Source organism: Helianthus annuus, chromosome 16 (assembly GCF_002127325.2).
Source record: "Helianthus annuus cultivar XRQ/B chromosome 16, HanXRQr2.0-SUNRISE, whole genome shotgun sequence".
NCBI lineage: Eukaryota > Viridiplantae > Streptophyta > Magnoliopsida > Asterales > Asteraceae > Helianthus > Helianthus annuus.
Window position 1 is genome coordinate 188,824,594 of NC_035448.2, and position 20,837 is coordinate 188,845,430.

Consider the following 20,837-nt stretch of genomic DNA (forward strand, 5'->3'; position numbering starts at 1 on the left):
AGTTCGTCGGAACTCACTTCAAGCCATTGTTTTATATCAATTTTCGGGACGAAAATTCTTTCAAGTAGGGGATGATGTGACACCCCGCGAAAACGCTTAACAAAACTAGCTTACTCAGTGACTGTTTGCTAAATTTCGGGACGAAATTTCTTTCAAGTTGGGGATGATGTAACAACCCGAACTTTCAAGGTCAGTATCTTTTCGTCACGTGGTTCTGTTTCTTGTGATTTCTCTTTCATATTCCGTACGAAGATAAAAATCAGTGAACACTTGTGACGGTAATATAATGGCCACACGTATAATAGGTTCGAGTAAATATGTATGGGTGTGCATTGGGCCGTACCCCATCTAGTGAATCCCCTTTGTATTTGGGCTTAAGCCCGTTCCCTTGACCAAATAAATGAACAACCCAACTGGTAATATACATGCATACGTAACATGGTAGTGTTTATCACCAAAACTCAAACTAAAGAAACCCTACTTCTCCCAATTTGTGCGTGCGGCAGTTCCTTTACCCCTCCCCCTCTTTTACCATCAATGGAAGTTATCAACTATAACTCCTTCAAGTCTTTGGTTATGATCTCAACCTTGCACTCTCCCAGTTCATCTAAACAACAAACCTTGCCATGAATATCCTCCCGTTATCGGAATATCCTCGGAACTAGTGATGTGTCGGGGTACGCGGAGGATCACGGCAGGAACCATTCCTCGACGCTTAGATGATTGATAGCATCTCTGGTCACGTCTGCAATACAACACGACTCGCCGGAGACACGAAGACGTCGCCAGAAGTACCCGAAGCTCTCCTTCTCTCGACTCGGCTCTCTCTCACATGAACGCTCGGTTAGTATAATCATCGGTGATTTGATTTTCACTTTGTATGCATATTCTGGTTGATGATCCGATGTTGTGTATATATATGTGTGTGTGAAGTTAAAGAATAGCGTAGGGTTTTGCTACAAACTAAAACATATTCACGAATTATTAGAATGCCAGTTAATTAATAGTTAGCACTGCTCGATTCAAGAATGCTTGACAAGATTGATTATATTAATGGTTGTTTATGCTATGTGTAAAATCTACATGCGGTTGTTTAAGGAACTATTCTGTGCATGAGAAGGAACTATTCTGTGCATGAGAATAAGAAGCCAATGAAACAGAGTGTCATGATGTCTACGGTTGGGACTTGGGAGGGTAAAGAAACCATGTATTGATGCAATCTGGTTAATTACATTAATTAAAAATCAAAGAGGATGTTGATATTGAGAAAAGATGTTTAATAATTCGATGGAAACATAAATTGATCCACTAACGATGCAATCTGGTGAATGAACCGAGTTGAATATTAGAAAAGATGCTAGGGTATAATTTGATTTATTAGTTGTGGGCAGTTTTGGGCTTGATAAATGGGCTGCTCGTATAGATGAATTGGGTGATCCATATATTGCTATTGGGATACTTTGCCGAGAAGGCAACTGGGAACAACAGTGGATAGTCATGATGTTTATGATGATTTCTAATCTTGTTATTGCATGCATGGTTATAACTGTTCTTGTGCGACTTATTTACCCAACTAGATGGCTGTGCTTAATTAATATCATGTGGTAATTCGATGAACTATTAGTTGGTTTTGCGAATTGGGTGTTGGTTAATCTGAACTGAATATTATGTTGCTGATCTCGTGTGATGTTACAGTTTCTAGGAAAGCAAGATTAGAATGTTTGATGCATGGGATTCATGAGATGTAAAGTAAACAGGGACTAGGCTGTATGTTTTAAATCATAATGCACACTCTTAAAAGAATCGCATAGTGTTTGGGCCTTCGGGCTATACTAAAAGTGTCATATTAGATTTCAAGTTAGATTAGGATATATGAATTATATCTTGTGTTTTGAATGTGTTGGTCTATGACTTCGTGCTAGGCTGAATCTGATCAGTAATGGGCCGCACAACTGACCACACACTTAGTCGTGCTTGAAACCAAGTGGGGCCACACTTTAAGTTGATTGATGTAATAAACTGCTAGGTGTTGTTGGTCGGTTATGTTTGTGATACGTAATGACTAGTGATTCGAATATTTATTGTGCAATATGTGAACTACACGTGGATGAACTTGTGATATGAATTTACGTGAACTGTTACGCCATACGTGCCATGAGATGACCAATCTGTGTTTACAACTGGTTATAATAAGTGAATTTTTGGTGCATGAGTCTGATTGATATCGGTAACTATGTTAGGATTGATTTGAGCGACTGAACACGTAACTAGTCTTACCGAGCAAACCAAAGGTGAGTTCATCTGTCTTGAGCATGCGTCCCGGTGGTTGGGACAGTCAGTGGGTATTCCTGGGAGGGACAAGTCTTTTGGGTAAAAACGGGAATGTTGGATAATATACTCTTCCTATCACCTTTAAAGTCCCTCCGTGTTGTTTGGTTACCTAGGTGGTAACATGGTATTAGTTAGTAGCGCTACTTAGGTTTGGCAACCTCACCCCGTATCTGGGAGGACGGGTGTTGAACTAATGACCTAGTCATGACCAATGCTTTGATAGGAGCATTGGAGAAAGGGCAAAATAATCAGAAGCCGTCTTGTATTGGGGTATTATCAACATTGTTTTCAACATTACTTTCGGAATTAACTTCAATGGATTAACTAAACACTTGGTAACCAACGTTTTCGTAAAACTATGAACTCACCAGCGTTGTCTGATACACTTGTTGCATGCTCGCAGGTCGTTAGGTATCTTGGATTTGGGGAACTTGCTGTCTGGAGTAGCTGGAGTGGTCATGGGTCGACTGGGAGGATTTATGCGAATGATTTCTTGATACTATACTTTGGATTTGAAACAGTTTAATTTCGTTTACTAAATGCTTCCGCTGAACTTATTGATTTTCGTTTAAAACTTGTTGAAGATGTTTTTGTTAATAATGGGGATTTTATTTATAACTTGTATGGGTTCAATGTAATTGGTGGCTCGTTATTGGTATGTCACACGCCTAACAGGGACACTCCCTATGTGGTAAATTGGGGGTGTGACAGTTTGGTATCAGAGCCATTGGTTATAGTGAACTTGGTTTTAAAATGTTTTCATAAAACCAGACTATAACCGAACAGTACCGAAATCGACCATGACACTCATCTCCAGACTGCAAGGTTCGTTTCTCATTTACGATTGCATAGCATATTTAGTGAACACTTATGTATAACATTACACGTGAATGCACACTTGGCACAACAGCATGAGCCCTTATACTACAAACCCCTGTTATTTGAACTGTTAGTGTGGCACTACCCTTCGACTATTGTGATATTTGATCATATAAAACCTTTCGCATGCTATTTGAATGTGGGGAACCTTTTAGCGCAAGTTAAGAGGCACTGAGATAAGCATGCAAACCGCCTTATTATTATGGGTGCACACATAATAATAACGCGAGGTGCATGCAAGTCCCAGTGAGGCTTAACGAGCGTGGGAAGGGTTCTGCCCTATTGTGTGTAAACTTGGTAGCTTGTAGATTTCAATGTGATACTCGACTTTTGCCTCATTTCGACCCTTAAGATAGTTCCCTTCTCTTATTTCGACCCTTAAGATTTCAATGATCTTTTTCTGCTTCTGTTTTATTTGACTCTTGTTTCGATTGGAGTTATGTGCCTTAGGGTTCAGTCGTCAATTAGGACTGACTCCCACCTTTCTCGTAAATAAGCATGTAGTAGAATTAACTGATAGTAAATCGATAGAAGCTTCTCACGTTCTTTTGGTTGTAAACTTGACCTTGTGGGTCAAGTGTTCAACATTGACCTACTTCCCAATACTCTTGTAAGTTTTGATATGGTCGTTGACATGGACTTGGTTATCTATGTATCAAGCAGAAAATTCTCTGCAAAAAGAAAATCGTGCGTTCCCTCTCCCCAGTGAGGAATCCTTATCAATTCAAGATCATCGTAGTGGTGCTACTGTTGGCATCGTCTCAGTCGTGAAAGCCCAGAAGTGTCTACGGAAGGGCTACTCTGCTATTCTAGCTTTCGTCATCGATTCGCCACTTTAAGAAAGGAAGATCGAGTATCTTCGTGTTATTCGTGAAATTTTTGGCATGTCTTCCAAAGAGTTACCTGGTTTACCTCCACATCGTTAGGTGGAATTTTAGAATTGACCTTATGCAAATATTAATTGAAGTAAAATAAAGGATTCTTATTGGTTGAAACTTCTTTTTTTTTCTTCTTACAAAAAAATCTTCTTATTTGAACCCTCCACTATATATATATATATTATATATATATATATTATAGACAGATAGCGGGAAAATGGATCTGAAAATAAGATTTAGTCTTTTCATCTTTTTTTTTTCTCTCTAACTAGACAAACCAAACTGACTTAGACCGAACAATATCGTTACCAGCACTAGTATTATCAGAACCCTTACATTATTTTTTTTTTTTTGCTTTTTACTATTTCATCTTATAGATATTTCTTCTCATATGTATGTTAACGTTTTGATGTTCTTTTCCCCGTGGTTTTACGTTGTTGTTATACCAGGTATTAGTACTGTATTGATAATCAAATTCCTGCAGCGACGCACAGGATAAATTTACTAGTTATATTATAAACTTACAAGACTATACAACTTTTGACAAGAATAGATAGGTCGAACTAGTAGTGCAAAAAAAGCGGGTGTGGATTCATACCCGATCAAAAAATCTGAAAGCAACATTGTATTCCCGTTTCTATATCTGATCCTACCTATATAGTATTAATCGGTTCCATACCATATGATGTTTATTCGGTTTCATACCCGGCTGTACTTGACTGGGACCGATTGAAACCCAAAACATACCCGGAACCAAAAAAAAAACATAACCACTTTCTATTCAAACCCGAGTTCCATACCCGAATCTTGCAATACCTAGTTTTTGACCCTCTTGACCATACCCGTAACCGGTTTTGAAAAACCCTAGACCTCTTGGCCTAACCATCCTTATTATAATCGAACTTTAGCTAAAAGCATGCTAAGGGCAGGGATTGAACCTAACGGGGTGTGCTTCAAGTATTAATCAGGTCGAAAAGCAATCATCTGAAGGGTAAGATTTCCATCTTAACGATTTTATATTTTCCATGTTCTTTAAGGGTATTGAAATATATCAAATACTTACCATGGTTTGCATGGATTTGTTTGCACGTGTCTTTTCTTTTATTTTCCAAGTAGGTTGTTTGTTTGTTCCCCCTTTTCCAGTAATGTCTAGTAGTGTCTTATATTAGTGGGTCAAAACTTAGTGCGGTTGTTTTGCCAGTTTCCTCATGTTCCATGTCGTGCAACTTTATATCTTTGTATTTAGAGTCTTTTGGTGATGAATGAAAGAAAGAGTTCTGCCAGACTATTCTCTCTTCCAAGTTATCTTGTGATTGAGTGTATGTTACATATCACAATCTGAGTCGACATCTAGTATCAGAGTTGCATGCGAAGTTTTGTGGAAGTAGTCGATATGATAAACAATCAAACAACTCAACCCCTTCCTCCTCTTCTGATCTTCAAGGGAGAAGGATATGAGTTTTGGCATATCTAGATGAAGACCTTATTGATGTCATAAGACTTGTGGGAGTTTGTTGCTACCGGTTTTAACACCGGACATGGTGACCGAACGAGACTAAGGTGCTGTTTGTTTTTTCAGAGGTAAAACGTCTGCAGTCTGCGGACCACATCTGCAAACCTCTGTAGCAGAAGAGGTGGACCAAACCTCTGCAGTCTGCAAGAAGAAGACTGTTTGTTTTCTCAGAAGTGTTCTATAACAAACATCACCATAAACAAAACCGATAATAATCAAATTGGCACAAAAATTTGTTCCCACATTTATAAACTATAACTAAACAAAGCATTTAAGAACTAACCTGGATTCAAACTCTTTGATATCAGCAAATTGTTTTTCCCAACCCATTGCACTTTCTTTTTGTCGACAGGAGAACCCGATCCCGAATTCGATTCCGATTGCGAATTGCGCTTATTCTTCATACAACTCCTAAGAACACAAATCTCAATCTCTGATTCCTGCTTTCCATCTTCTAAAACCTCTTTTTCAGTGGCTTCAACAATCTCATGATTCTCATCAACATGATTGTGATCCGATTGATGATCAGTTACAACAACTGATGTTTGAAGGGCATGATGGGAATTTTCTAATTTCAAAGTGTTAGAATTGTAAAGATGAGAAGCAGTTGATGGTTTGCAGAAACATATGAATAAAGGACAATGGATCTTGCAGAACAAAACCCTCATGAAAATACCCTTCATCAACTAATCAATCATCTCAAAAATACCAATTAAGCAACAAACTTCACCAATCATGAAAAGGTGAAATCTGTAGGTGACAGAGAACGACGGCTGCTAGAGGCTCAATTGGAGGTGGTTGTTGTGTGGGGTGGACACAGCAGGTGGTTGTCGGCGGCTCAATCGGAGGTGAGGGAGGTGACGTCGGGTCAACCCGAGGTGGGGGAGGTGACAGAGATGTGGTGGTGGCGGAGGGGAGATGTGGTGTCGGCTGGGAGGAGCTAGGGTTTGTTGTGTTTTGAAAGATCAGAGGAGGAGGAGAGCTTTGAAGAGGGTCTAGAAAACCTTTTTTAATGAAATCACTTCCAAAAAACAAACACCCTGCAGACTCAAACGTCTGCGCGTGGTTTGCGTGGGACAGCCATATGAGGTCCAGAAGTGCTTTTCAAAAAAAAAAAAAAAAAAAAAAAACAAACAAACACCCCCTAAGAGATAACAGGAAGGAGGATGCAAGGGCCTTGTCTCGTATCAAGGAAGTTGTCCATGATGAAGTTCTTTCACGCATTGCATAGCCACCACAGCTAGAGAAGTATAGAGTCGCTTGCAAACTTAGTACCGAGGAGGCTCCAAGGTGAAAATGGTTAAGTTACAAGGATTGAGACAAGACTTCGAGACGATATAGATGAAGGAAGGTGAAGCCGTAACAGATTTTTTGTCCAAGGTACTTAAGATTGTTAATTAGAAGAGGCCTATGTGGAGACGGTCACAGTTCAAACGATGGTTAAGAAAGTTCTCAAGAGTTTTTGAGTAAGATAGGATCATGTTGTAGCCACCATTGAGGAGATAAAAGGATTTTACTGCTTTAGCCTTTAAGTATCATTGTATCAATTAATGGGATCATTACTAACACATGAGGCAAGGGTGAATAAACGTTTAGAATATGTTAATGAAGAGCAAGGCAGTTTCAAATGAGCAAACGGGTCCAAAAGAAGATGAAAGAACCTAGTCATATAAGGGAGGTACTATCCCGCCCCCTAGCTCACTTGGCAATCCCCATGTGGTTTGGGTTGGGCCGGCTTCCTCCTTGGAGGTCGCCGGTTCGACTCCCGGGTGTTGCATACGGGGTGGGACGTCCCAATGATGGATCGTATCCTACCGAGGCATGGTGCGGTCTTGAGGGCAACCCGGTTTTACCCAGCTGTTACCCCAGCGAGTCTCTCGTATGGGGGCAGTATGGTTTCCGGGTGGAAGTCAGCTTGCGCGGCGGCCGGGGCCCGATCGAACATCGCGTCCGAGAGTGTGGGGCTGACGGGGGATTGTCTTCGACATGAACCCGGTGACCAATAGGTCCAGTACATAGAAAGTCACTTCCAAATATATATATATATATATATATATATATATATATATATATATATATATATATATATAGGGTAAGGATAGTGTAAAAAGTGCTCAAAGTGTGAGAAGTGTAAGAAGTGTATTATAACACTATATATAATACTATATAACACCATATAAACATCGTATAACAATATGTAACACCATATAATACCATATAACACTATGTAACACTATATATCATTATATAACAAATATAACACTATACATCTATAATAGACATGCTATCAGACAACCTATAGTGTTATATTTGTTATATAATGATATATAGTTTTACATAGTGTTATATGGTATTATATGGTGTTATATATTGTTATACGGTGTTTATATGGTGTTATATAGTATTATATATAGTGTTATAATACACTTCTTACACTTCTCACACTTTGAGCACTTTTTACAGGATCCTCTACCTATATATATATATATATATATATATATATATATATATATATATATATAAGGGAGGTACTCATCATGTAGTCGTGTAAGAGGACATGGAAAGTTTGTCGGAAGAGTAAAAGGCAGTATTCAGTGCTACAACGGTAATAAGTTTGCCACGTAAAGTTGGCTATTGGAATGAGCCTCAAGCACAGGCGGCGCTTGAAGAAATTGTCAAACCCCAAAGTGAGTGTGTGCTACATTCGCAATTTGAACCAACAAAGGAAACTATGTTCCATCAATACGGATTCTTTTATTCAAAGAGCAAGTACAATCGTAATGGAATAAAACATGGTTGGCGGAATCAAATCTCAAAAGGTTTATGTTACACAAACATGTGCTGCTCTCTTACTAAATTTATACTTACATATATCCAATCAAAGAAAAATGATGACTAAGACGTATAATCTCAAAAGTTTTATGTTACACAAACATGTGCTACTCTCTTGCTACATTTATACTTACATATATATCCAATCAAAGAAAAATGATGATTGAGAAGTATGAACTAATTTGTTTCTTGTGTTTGTTTCATTACCAGTCATTTCCATAAAATCGCCCATGCGCACTGTCACGGGGTCATTTTATTTTTAACATGGAAGCTTAATCGGTCAGAATGACTCGTGTATTCATCATCGGAATGGAAATCTAAATTGGTATTGGGTCGTCGTCCAAACCTATCTGAATAGCAAAAGCTTTGGTACCTCATTCGTGAAACTTTAACTTCAGTAGAGAACATAGACTTCACGGGCCTGTGATCTGACAATCGGGTTTCGCTTCTTGTGTATAGCAATTGCTTCAATCCCTCGCCCGTCCAAATTATCCTATCACACCTATAAGTATAACTGTTTCTTGAAGTTCCTCACATAATATAAATTTAATTTTCACAAGAATTACTGAAAAATACATTAAGAAATCAGTGATTAATGAACTTAAGGAGGAAAATTATACCATGCAGGAGCACGGTTCTTTTTGCCTTTGGTACCAATATGACCACTACCATAGTATTCGTCATTATTAAGTTGGTACTTGTAAGTAGGAGCAAAATTGATAGTTCCTTCATGCCAATTTTCAAACGCCTGGCCATCCATTAGTTCCATTCGAAGCTTTCATTATTCAAAGGACAAAAATAAAAATTATTAATTCATATTCAATCATTATAAAGAACATATTTGAAATTTATGGAATATAATATATTTTGAAGTTAATTAAGATTCATTTAACATAACATTTAGATTTTAAATATGGCAATGAGTTGAGAACTTGATATCTATTTTATGTTGTATTAATGTATAACATAATATTGTACACGATGTTACATGGTACTATACTAAATTGGGATATTGATGAAACATACAAATTGACATAGCATATATATTCAAAGCCGGGTTATAAGGTATTGTTATTTTTAAGTTACCTGGTCGTTTTCAAGTAGCGTGTTCCAATCCTTACGGTTTACTAGTAATCTTGTCTCCCTCTCTGGCAAGGAAATCCGGTAATTTAGGTCTCCGAGCAAGACAACACGACTATAATTATAGAAAAGAATTTTCAGCATTAAAACAAAAGAAAGAACAATATTGCGTCAACAAAACTTGAAGGCTTATATAACAAACTTGACCGTTTATTAATTCTTGCCTCATACTCATCTTTTGACTTTGTCACACACCATTTAGGAAAGGGTCCAACAAACAAAACAAAAATATCTATGTACAAAAATCAATATGTAGTTTTCTTATTCTACAATGTTAGGTAACTAACATACCATGTTTTCAACATAAGTTTTTTTTTAAAATAAAATCACAAGTTTCTTGAGATACAAAAAATATTAAGTAATAAATTTCTAGAAGACAAAAGTAATCTGTTGATTAATATTAGGTTATGCTTCCTTTTAAGTAGTGGATGTTTTTTCTAATAATCAAGTAACGACATCGGTATACTAACAAATTAAACACATTTTATAATCCAAGATACCAGCAAAAAGAAGAAAATCAAGGAATCATATTTGAGGCAGTTATCAATATGAAAATTAAATATAACCATTGACTACAAGATTTGGCTTTTTTGTCAACAACTCTTCTATAATAAAAGAAAACTTTTAAAAGTAAATATTTACGCTTTTCACGGAAAGTAAAGCTTCAAGACAACTTCTTTTTTGTTGGTATTGTTATACCGAAAAACATATGTTTTAGTGAGATATTTTTATAATAAATGCAAGCATATCTTATGTGATACTGTAAACGTTTTATTATACGATTTAAGCAAAATGTGATACTGTAAACGTTTGTTATTATACGATTTAATCAAAACATAACGTACAAATATAATAAATGTATTATATGATTCTAATCGTAGCTAGTTAACTTTAAATTTGTTATTATTGAACTCCATGATATATGTATACGAAGTTAATCCTATACAAGTTAGATAAATTATAAAAAGATCCATTCTAATATAAAATTTTCAGTTGTCGTTATTCAAATAAATATTTTTCAAATATAAATGTTTTGCATTGCGAATTAAATAAGCAAATATAATAAAGCGTTGTCTTTTATCACAAATCTTTTGAGTATGATACTTTTGTTTCTTACTGTGTGAATACTCATAAAGAAACAGGTATGATAGTTCTTGTGAAAGGTAGTTTTATATGATCTGCCGACTGTATACAATAACGTCGACACAAAAAAAAAAACATAAAAAAATGCTATAAATTGAGAACTTCTTGATTTTTTATGTCACGTTCACATTTTTTTATTAATTGGAAATTATTTAATTAAACTAAACCCACAACTTGTTTTAAAATATAGAAATTAGATAAGATTATTGTCACTTATGCAAATAAATAAAAGCTATGTTCAAAATTGCGCCTATTGTTAGTAGGGCTGTAAACGAGCCGAGTCGAGTCGAGTCGAGCTAGACCCAGCTCGAGCTCGGCTCGAACTCGATTCGAGCTGGCTCGGCTCGAGCTCGAATTTCAAATCGAGCTGAGATTTGAGGCTCGAGCTCGGCGGCTCGAGTAGAATTCGAGCTAGCTCGGCTCGGCTCGATCTAGCTCGAACTAACACAGAACCACAAAATTTATTAATTAAAAAGCCCTTAAAAATAACTTTCTTCATGGCCTAAGGGCCATAATTGCCATTTAATTTAACCATATGGCTAAATATGCAAGTACAAATAGTTAATTCACTTTTTCCATTGTCTTTACCTTCTTTTATAGGAGAGATACTCCCTTAGTTTTTGTTTTCTAAGCGATGTGGGACAAAAAAATGAAGGATGTAAACCTTATCGAGCCAGCTCACGAGCTCACGAGCCGAGCCAGGCCAAGCTCGAGCTCGGCTCGTTTACAAACCGAGCCGAGCCGAGCTGGCTCGTTTACAACCGAGCCAATTTCGAGCCGAGCTTTCTTAGAACTTTTTTCGAGCGAGTTTCGAGCGAGCTGCGAGCCACGAGTTTTTTGAACACCCCTAATTGTTAGATATGATTAAGTATGACAACTCAAATACTCTACTAAATTACATCTATTTGACCCACCACCTAGAAAGTCAAATCCTTAACCAACATTAAGGTACCACTAGATCAAAAGCTTTTTTTATGGTTTTTTTTTTATTTATAACAAACGATATATGGTTGGAAACATTGACAATATAATGTAAAACGTACGTACTCATGGTCTAGAATCTTCTTGGGCAGGTCAAGTGATGGTCCTATGGTGGTCGGAAAACATGTGCGTGACAAAATCTCAGCAACATTGGAGTTTCGTGTTCTCTCGTCTCCTTCTCTCCCTCCGGATGCTAGATGACAACATACAAAGCAGAAGCTTGTCTCGTGAAACTGGAACCGAACTGAAACCGAACCCTATCATAATATAACAAGCGTAAGAGAAAACACAAAGTAATAAAAGTAGGTTGTATGGTACAGCAAAACAAGAAGTTTTCTATTATGGTTCTAAGTCAAAATGTTTACATGATATATGTTGGGATTTGAATTTAATTTTGCACAAGAATGACTAAATGATTTAATTACTAAAAAAATTAACATTTTAATTTAATGGTTATGAGTTAGACTCTCCCATTCAGTAATCCTTTCCAAAAACATAAAACCCTACGTGCATGGTTAACATGACCATGTGAATAACAATAAAAAGTGTAATTAAGTTTAGATTATCTAAAGATGTTATATGTAAATTATACCGGATACATGTGCATATACATTACATGTACATATTCATTATTTAGTTAGAGTAAAAAAAATGAACATGTAGTGCAAATAATAATACATTATTTAGTTAGAGTAAAAACAATGAACATGTAGTGCAAATAATAACTATAAATACATCATAAATTACGGATATGCATGTTAGTTCTAAAAAAAACCCAAATATAGAGTCTCATACTCTCATTTTCAAGTCAACAAACTTCATAAACACAGTTGAACATTCAACACAAATCAAATATATATATATATATATATATATATATATATATTTAAAGATACGTTTGTTTAATATTTTTGATCACTTAGAAAAAAAAACACATTTTTAATTAAAAAAATAAACAAACAAAATTTAAGAAACAAAACAAAGGCTAACAGATTATGTAGTCGGTAGGGGAATCAATCCATGTTTATATCAAAGAGAAAGATATTTTATGTCTTATAAAGACATCATACCCTTTTTTGTCTTATTGGCCAAACAACAAACCAAATTTGTGTGTAGAGTAAAATATTGTTGACAATTCTAATTAATGAATCTCTAAAGGTTGTAATTCAGCTTTATAAAGTTTGTGTGTCGTTTTAAACAAATTACAACAAATCTTATAAAAATTAGTGGGTTACATCCGCGCTCTGTGGCGGGACGACCCAATTTTAAATGGAAACGTAGACGCAATAGTAAAAATAACGTCAATGGCAAGAACTCGTTTGATATTGGTTCGGTTCATTAAGATACCGACACTTACCGAAAGAGAAACAAAAAAAAGTCATGATACAACAAAAAAATACCGAGATGTGTTTACAACGATCGAAACAATAAAAACGAATATCAATTCCGAATTGACGTTGTTCGGTCAGTGTTATACCATCCGTTTTGTTATATGTACAACATCAGGTTCGATTGAAACTTAAAAAAAAAAAAAAAAATAGACCAAAAAAAAAGTTCAACTTTCATTTGCATTTGCAAGGAGTTCATAGATTAAGTAACAAGAGTTATTTTGTAGGTCAATATATAATATTCGTTTAAACACTTATCTGTATTATATTAATTTGTTAATAGCGATACGTACCAAGACCATGGATATAACTCTTAAATCTTAAAAGATTTATTCAATATATCATTCTGTTAACGATAATTACCTTGTTGCCAAGGCACCCCATGATGCCACAACCCACACAAGAGACACTTGGATTTCGGAAGAATGGAAGCAGATCACTGCGAACCCAAACCGATATCATAATTCCAACCATCTGTTTACTGACTACACATCGAAACTCAGGCTGGATCATGCTACTTTCGATATCCGATTTCTTCCCTTTAATCACAAGTTGTTGCTTCTTGCTCAAGCTATTGGTTTTGTTGTATGGATTGTAGGATTTCTTGTTTAGAGCTTTTCTAATCAAAGAATTCCATTTCGTCGATATTTTCTTCTTATCCGGTCCAAGAACATTCGAAGCTTTTAGAGGAACAACTTCTTGAAACCTTAAAAAACAAGAAACACAATACATAAATATCACACGTAGATTTTCTTAGTTCCACACTTATATAATTGTAGTTAGAAAAAACTTGTTCTTAAGTTAATTACTAAGAAATTACCCAAGCACATAAATATCACACGTAGTATTGCATGTATCTAACAACTCATCGATATTTATATCTTCGGTAGGTGCAACACCACCAACGTTCCAAGTGCTAACGAAGACCCTTCATATCATAAAAATAAAAAAAGAAACACATTACACAAACTTGACTAATTAATAATTTCTCAATCAAATTAAAGTACGAAAGCACAAAAAATGGTTTAATGTATGCATTTCAGTTAAATATATGTGTTTACAAGCATCTTACTTGAACTTCCGTGTGTCATGGTGATCAGTCAAGACAATCTTAGGACTCGGGACAGGTTCGAGATCTAAGGTCGGAAGATCAAGAAAAGAATTTGTGTTTCCAGGAATGTCCGCGACAAAGTTGTTAGATCCTAATGTTTTCTTTAGTAGCTTGCTAGCTACCAATCTTGGCCACATAACCTTTAACACAACATAAGAATGTCAGCTTCCTTGTGCATGTTATATGTACATATACATTTGCATGTTATATTTATTGTGTGTGAGAAAGATCAAAGGTGTGTGTGTGTGAGAGAGAGAGAGAGAGAGACAGAGAGAGAGAGAGAGAGAGAAACTCACTTCTCCTCTCATGGTATGAAGGAAAATGTTGGTGGTGATATATATTGAGATGAAGGGAGAGCACAAGCCTCAACAAAAGAGAATATCCAAAGATATATAAAGACATGGGAAGAGAGAAACAGAGTGCTGAGTTTTCTTTATTATTTTATTAAATTAATTTTTTATTCAATATTTTTACTATTTTATAGAGGAGAGCAAGTTGGAATTATAGAAGCAATTATATGACGTAGAGGATGTGGATGCATGCAGATGATAAGAGTTGCATGCCTTTTGTTTTACTTGAATGATAAATTAACGAATTAAAAGGTTGTTTACTTACTTTTACGTTCTTTGAAAACACTCGTAATAAATTAGTATAAAGATCCGATCATAAAAGGGCTCCTCGTCTTTTTTTTTTTTTATATATTATCAAGATCAACACGTTTAATTTAAATGCTAGTTGTTATTATTTTATGGCTCATATGATTTCGGATGTGTCACTTGTACACCCTTTCACAACTATCATTTCCTTAGAATTTCCAATAACTACTAAAATTTAGGGTTGAGCATAAAAACAAAACAATCTAACCAAAACCAAACTAAGACAGAATTGAACCGAAATAATTGAATTCTACAAAAAAAAAAAAAAAAAAAAAAAAAAAAAAAAAAAAACACCCTCGTGATTTTGTTTTTTTATTTGGAGAATTGGCCTGTAATAATCACAATTAGAGGTCATTGGCCATTGACAGTGCCACCTTTAAATATTCCCTTCACCAGTCTCACATTTCACCAATTTTTCCTACACCGGTCCCTCGTTAAAAAAAAATTAACGAGTTATGTTTTTCTCAAAATTACAAAAAAGTTTTTTTACGGTTTTTGATCAAAACAACAACACGAGTCCGTTGATGTAAAACTCACCTCGAAACGGTGCTCCAAATAATAAAAACGACGCTTTAATTCAGGTTTTTAAATTTCCAATTAACAAAAACCAAGTCATTTGTAGCACCATTTCAAGGTAAGTTTTACATCAAGGACTCGTATCATCGTTCTGATCAAAAGCTGTAAAAAACTGTTTGTAATTTGGAAAAAAACATAACTCCGTTATGTTTTTTTAACGGGGGACCGGTGTATAAAAAATAGGTGAAAGGTGGAACTGGTGGGAGAAATATTTAAAGGTGGGACTGTCAATTACCAATTACCTCTAGTTGGGATTATTACAGGTCAGTTCCCCTATTTATTTTATTAATTTCACCCTTCTCATTGGAGCAATATATACACGTTTTTATGTGGTTTTCAGGATTCTCAGCATAATAATGATCTTAAATGAACTTCTGCCTAGTGTGTGTAGTGTAGGGTTATATTCATGAGAAACCCATTAAAAGAACTTGAAAGCTAATAAAAGAGAAAAATGTTCGGATAATCCTTATGGTTTGCCCATTTTTCACCTTTAGTCCCTAACTTTCTAAAATTACAGCCATAGTCCATAACTTTTGCAATTTCGTTACCGGATAGTCCCTGGCGCGGATAGGGGTTAGTTTTTGGTGTTAAGTAGATGTGAAATTGCTAAAATGCCCTTGTTATTAAAAAAATCTAATTAATCCATCTAGAATTAAGTGGGACCCACCATTTTATTAAAATATAAAAACTAACCCTCCATCCTACCTGACCCCTATCCCCTCTCTGTTTCTTCCCGACAATCCCACCCTCGCTACACCCTTCCGGCCGACCATGGTACTACATCTGAGCCACCGTCACAGACAATCCCACCCCTACTAACTCCGACAACCGTTAGTTTATGAATTTTGTAGCCAATCACTTGGGTCGGGTCGACCTTATCCAAGCCTCCGTCACCAGAAAATCGAGCCATCATTGCTACTACATATGTTTTAGATTCCAACCCTCAACATTTGATTTGCAATTGTAACACGTATTTCTGCCGCCGTACACAGTAGATTGCTTCTACTCTAATGAAAAGTTCCACCGACACAATTGTCTTCTTTGTTTTATCCGGTGGTACAAAATCAGAACATGTTTTAGAAAGTTGCAATAATGGCATTAGACGCCATTGAAGAAGGATTAAAAGCTCAAGAGAACACAAGTCCGTTACCGAAAACGATAGATCGGAATGGCCACTTGATTTAAGAGTGTGTAATCCTTCAAAGAAATGGGCCTGAGTTAGGTGATAAAAGCTATTTATAACATGACCTGATTGGGTTATGCAAGTCTTTACTTAAATCTTTATCACGTTAACTGTTTGAGACATTTTGGATAAGTTGCTTAATGATTGTTCTGAATCTATAACATATGGAACACTTGATATATATGTTGTGTAGTGGGTGGGTTACCGAAGGGTGATCATTGATGGTGAGGGTGGGTTGGGGGGTGATGATGAAGAGAATGGTGAGCCCCACTTGATTTAAATATATTTCTTTTTACATTTAAGTTATTTTTCTAATAAAAGGGGCATTTTAGTAATTTCACATCCAGTTAACACCAAAAACTAACCCTATCGGCGCCAGAGGCTATCCGGGAACGGAATTGCAAAAATTTGGGACTAAAGGTGAAAAATGGGCAAACCACTGGGACTATCCTGACATTTTTCTCCTAATAAAATTATTGTAAATTGTAAAAAGTAAAAAAAATATTACCCATATATATATACACACACAAACACATATGTAGTTTGCGAAGCTATATAGATGTATCTCGCAAAGTTACATTTATATATCTTATACGTGATATATGTATATAATTTATGAGATACATATATGTACGAACAGGATTGCCCATTTTTTAATAATTCCAGGATTTCTCTGAATTTGAACGTTATTACTAAGTAAGTTCCATACCAAGGCTCAATCCAATTAAGTCCGTACAACGTATAGTTTTTTTTTTCTTTTACAAAAACCAATAACATATAAAAATGATTTTAAAAAAAACCTTTTTACAACTTTTTTTCTCAAAGTTTTTTTAGTAGTTTTCAAGTTTTGTAATGATATCTCATATATATATATATATATATATATATATATATATATATATATATATATATATATATATATATATATATATATATATATATATATATATATGGGTAGAGTTCCTCTATGAATTGTGTTTTTTTCTAAAAAGTTTAAGAAGTGTTCATGGCCATTAGATTAGGGTAATTGATGGATGAGATTAAAGAATGGTAAAATTTTATTATTTGTTTTATTAAATTGTTTGATTTCTTAAATTAAGTGTATAAAAGTAAATTTAGTGTGGTTTAGTTAGGAACCCACATGCAAGTCACATGCAACTTTCTTCCATTTTTTTTTAAACGTCAATAACTTTTAATACGTAATTTATTTTTAAAAAAAATTACACCGTTAATAACAAGTGTTTTTTATCTTTAATATGATTACCATATTGTTACATATATTAAAAAATGTGTTTCAACTAGTTGGTTTGTTTTACTAGTTATGATTTGTTTTATGTAAATATGACAACATGGTATTTTTTATATGGCGATGTGTTTTATAGTTTGAATGACTACTTATGATGTGCTTTACGTATGGTGTGTTATACAATATAACACATTATGAAGAACCCAAAAAATTATAAAACACAACGTGAAGAAAATAAAAAGACATGTCATTCATGAATCATAACTGGTATAACACATCATAATGAAACCAATATCTGATAAAACACAACATCACTAATTGCACAAATACATCTCCTTCTTAAAACATAAAATACTATAACACGTTGCGAATGAACTTGTAACTGATAAAACATATCATCAAGAAATTGTTCATGAAGGATTGTAGCTGGTAAAACAAATCGCCAAGAAATTGTTCATGCATGATTTGTTTACATGCAAAAATGAAAGCTATCACAAATTGTAAATGTACCTGTAACGGGTAAAACACAACGTCAAGAATTCATGAAGAATTAGACATCGACATTTTTTGATCGATCTGTAGAATTCAATTGAAACAAATAAAAAATCGTGAAAAATAATGATCGAATGATACGTGATTCATAACTATGTAACTGATACTTTTGAATTGTTAAAAGATAGAGGGTTTACTTAAAAAACTCCTTTTATTGTTTTAGAAAAATATCTTCCAAAAATAACTTAATTAAATGAATTACATTTATGCCCCTTTGTTAAAATTCACTAGATATCACATGTCACCACAAGAACATTTCCTACACTTTGTAGGAAAATGGAATTTGTAGCCAACTCCCACCTTATATGTGTGTGTGTGTGTGTGTGGTGTTCATGTGTGTGTATGTAAAGAGAGAAGCGCTCGGAGGATACGGTAAGGAACAAAGACACTGGTAATTACATAATATGTTACTTTTTTTAAAACAGAAACAAATTATAGCAATATTATACTCAAATTTAAGAGAATATAATTCTCGTTTTTAGGTGTAATTTTTTATAAAAAATATTCATTTATGAAAAAATTATGCATGTTTAAAAATAAACTAACAGTCTTCTGTGTATGTGATTACATCAGAGTTGTACCCATCGCTTTGTTCCTCACTTTCTTCAGATTCATCATCATATTTTAGATTGACATATAACGTCATCATCTCGTATCTTCTTTGTTGCAACCTATACTTGAATATCAATGCAACCCTGGATCATGCATCATTCGTAGGTGTTAAATCACAGAGTTGTTCAAGGAGATATAGCCTCTCTGTCTTCAACATTTCCTCCATCGGCAATAAATATTTCACCCTGTGTCGATAAGTCACTTCAACCGTTCCGGCTTCTTCATGCACCACCCAACTACTAACTGTTGGTAGAGGAGTATCGTTAATATCATAATCATCATCATCATCTTTTGCTGGAAATTTTCTCTCCAATCTTCTTATTACCGTTCGAGTTCTTTCACAATCGTTGGCCGTTGGAACCCCAAGGGCCAGAATATCCCTCTGAACCCCTTCATCCATACTAAGTATGGCTTTGATTGTCCTGACCTTCACCCTTCTCCTATTAGAGAACTTTAGGATGAAACATCTCTCCGACCTTTCAAACCTCCATGCAATAACGATAGCCATTTTTTTAAGTTTTTGGCGTTTTGGACTATATTTGGCGTTTTAGACAATGTTTGGCGTCTTAAGTTGTGTTCTCATTTTCTACTTTTATAATGACTTTTTTTCCCGCCATGTAGGATGCAGTCCTATAAAGTGACAGGTAATTATGGCATTTTGAAAAGATAAAATAAACTCAATTCCCCATGTCTTGGCTTTTAATATAATAAATGTTAGTAATAGTGTTCCCGTCGCTTACTGTTTGTAGTTACTGTTTTTGTTTCAGCTTCATCCGTTTATGGCTATAACACGTCTCATCTTTATGGCTGTAATTATGGCGTTTTGTATTTCTAATGGCGTTTAGATAAAGATAGCACTTTGTTCTATTCTCTTGCACATTGTTTTATATTTTTTTAGATTTATTATAATAGTACATGTCCAAAGTAATTTTATTATAGTTTGGTAGTTTGGGCGTTTTATGGCATGATGGTGTTTCACAATCCTTTGCCCTTTTGGCGTTTTATTATATTTTTTCTTTTAGAGAATTAATGTATTTTTGTTCTTAGCTGAAAATTACATAACAAACAACAGAAAAAGAAAATTAAAAAAAATAGAAACAATTTATCTTCCAAATCTTCACTGTCATCATTTCTTTCTTCTTTTTGAAACTACAAGAACTGTCACAAATAAATGGCATTTTGGTTTTGGTGTGGTTTTTTGTTGTTCGTGTGTTGAAGTGGGTTTGTGGATGCTGGAGACATAGATCGACGACGTGTGAGTGAATGCTATTTGCCCGTCATCTTCATTATCATCATCGAGGCCAAAGTAGCATTTACACTGGGATCGGTCTCTTCTCCTCATCCAAACCTTCTTTAAGAACAAAGAAGACAAAATGACATATCGGTGTCATCAGTCTCTTTTTCTTGAAATTTGTTCATCTCATGCAGCAAAATCTTACTCCGCTCACCTAACAAACCATTCAGAGAAACTTCATGCAGAACATTACTGAGTATCCAAGAAACGATGTTTGCCATCGTTGATTTTTCTAACTTTTTGGCGTTTTACAGTGAGTGGTATTTAGGAACCATTGTGTTTATGTTTTTTTTTTGTGTGATCAACGGAAGGTGTTGAGACGTTTCTCTTAATAGGATGTTTTTGGCGCGTAGTTTAGGCGGGATATTATTATAATAATAAATGCAATTAACAAAGTATCCAGTTTTGCTCAGCTTTATCTGTTAAGTCTGTAAGGCTTGGCATTTATATATTATGGCGTTTTACATTTTATGGCGTTTTTGTAGACTAAGACCTTAACTAAAACACAGAAAAAACTACGCA

At 35.0% G+C, this 20,837-nt stretch overlaps 3 protein-coding genes across 3 annotated transcripts; all 3 read right to left on the minus strand.

The window, feature by feature from the left end:
• Positions 1–5,768: 5,768 nt before the first annotated feature.
• Positions 5,769–6,269, minus strand: LOC110920208. The gene is made up of 2 exons (XM_022164431.1): positions 5,885–6,269; positions 5,769–5,779 (listed from the first exon to the last, which is right to left on the minus strand). Exons 1-2 carry the CDS (start codon positions 6,267–6,269, stop codon positions 5,769–5,771), a joined length of 396 nt encoding a protein of 131 aa, XP_022020123.1.
• Positions 6,270–6,327: 58 nt separating this feature from the next.
• Positions 6,328–8,665, minus strand: LOC110920209 (protein enabled homolog). The gene is made up of 2 exons (XM_022164433.1): positions 8,641–8,665; positions 6,328–6,701 (listed from the first exon to the last, which is right to left on the minus strand). Exons 1-2 carry the CDS (start codon positions 8,663–8,665, stop codon positions 6,328–6,330), a joined length of 399 nt encoding a protein of 132 aa, XP_022020125.1.
• On the minus strand, positions 8,380–14,551 carry LOC110918770 (type IV inositol polyphosphate 5-phosphatase 9). The gene is made up of 8 exons (XM_022163056.2): positions 14,493–14,551; positions 14,158–14,336; positions 13,906–14,013; positions 13,449–13,791; positions 11,764–11,954; positions 9,520–9,628; positions 9,054–9,208; positions 8,380–8,935 (listed from the first exon to the last, which is right to left on the minus strand). Exons 1-8 carry the CDS (start codon positions 14,502–14,504, stop codon positions 8,674–8,676), a joined length of 1,359 nt encoding a protein of 452 aa, XP_022018748.1. The 5' UTR covers positions 14,505–14,551; the 3' UTR covers positions 8,380–8,673.
• Between the last annotated feature and the right edge of the window lie 6,286 nt (positions 14,552–20,837).

Coding starts and splice junctions, on each gene's coding strand:
- LOC110920209 (XM_022164433.1), bottom strand. CDS start 8,665: ATGGGCGATTTTATGGAAATGACTG. Junction 6,702..8,640: donor CGATTTTATGGAAATGACTG/GTAATGAAACAA, acceptor TTTTTTGAAAAG/CACTTCTGGACCTCATATGG.
- LOC110920208 (XM_022164431.1), bottom strand. CDS start 6,269: ATGAGGGTTTTGTTCTGCAAGATCCATTGTCCTTTATTCATATGTTTC.
- LOC110918770 (XM_022163056.2), bottom strand. Junction 11,955..13,448: donor TGGGGTGCCTTGGCAACAAG/GTAATTATCGTT, acceptor ATATTATGATAG/GGTTCGGTTTCAGTTCGGTT. Junction 8,936..9,053: donor AAGAACCGTGCTCCTGCATG/GTATAATTTTCC, acceptor TTATACTTATAG/GTGTGATAGGATAATTTGGA.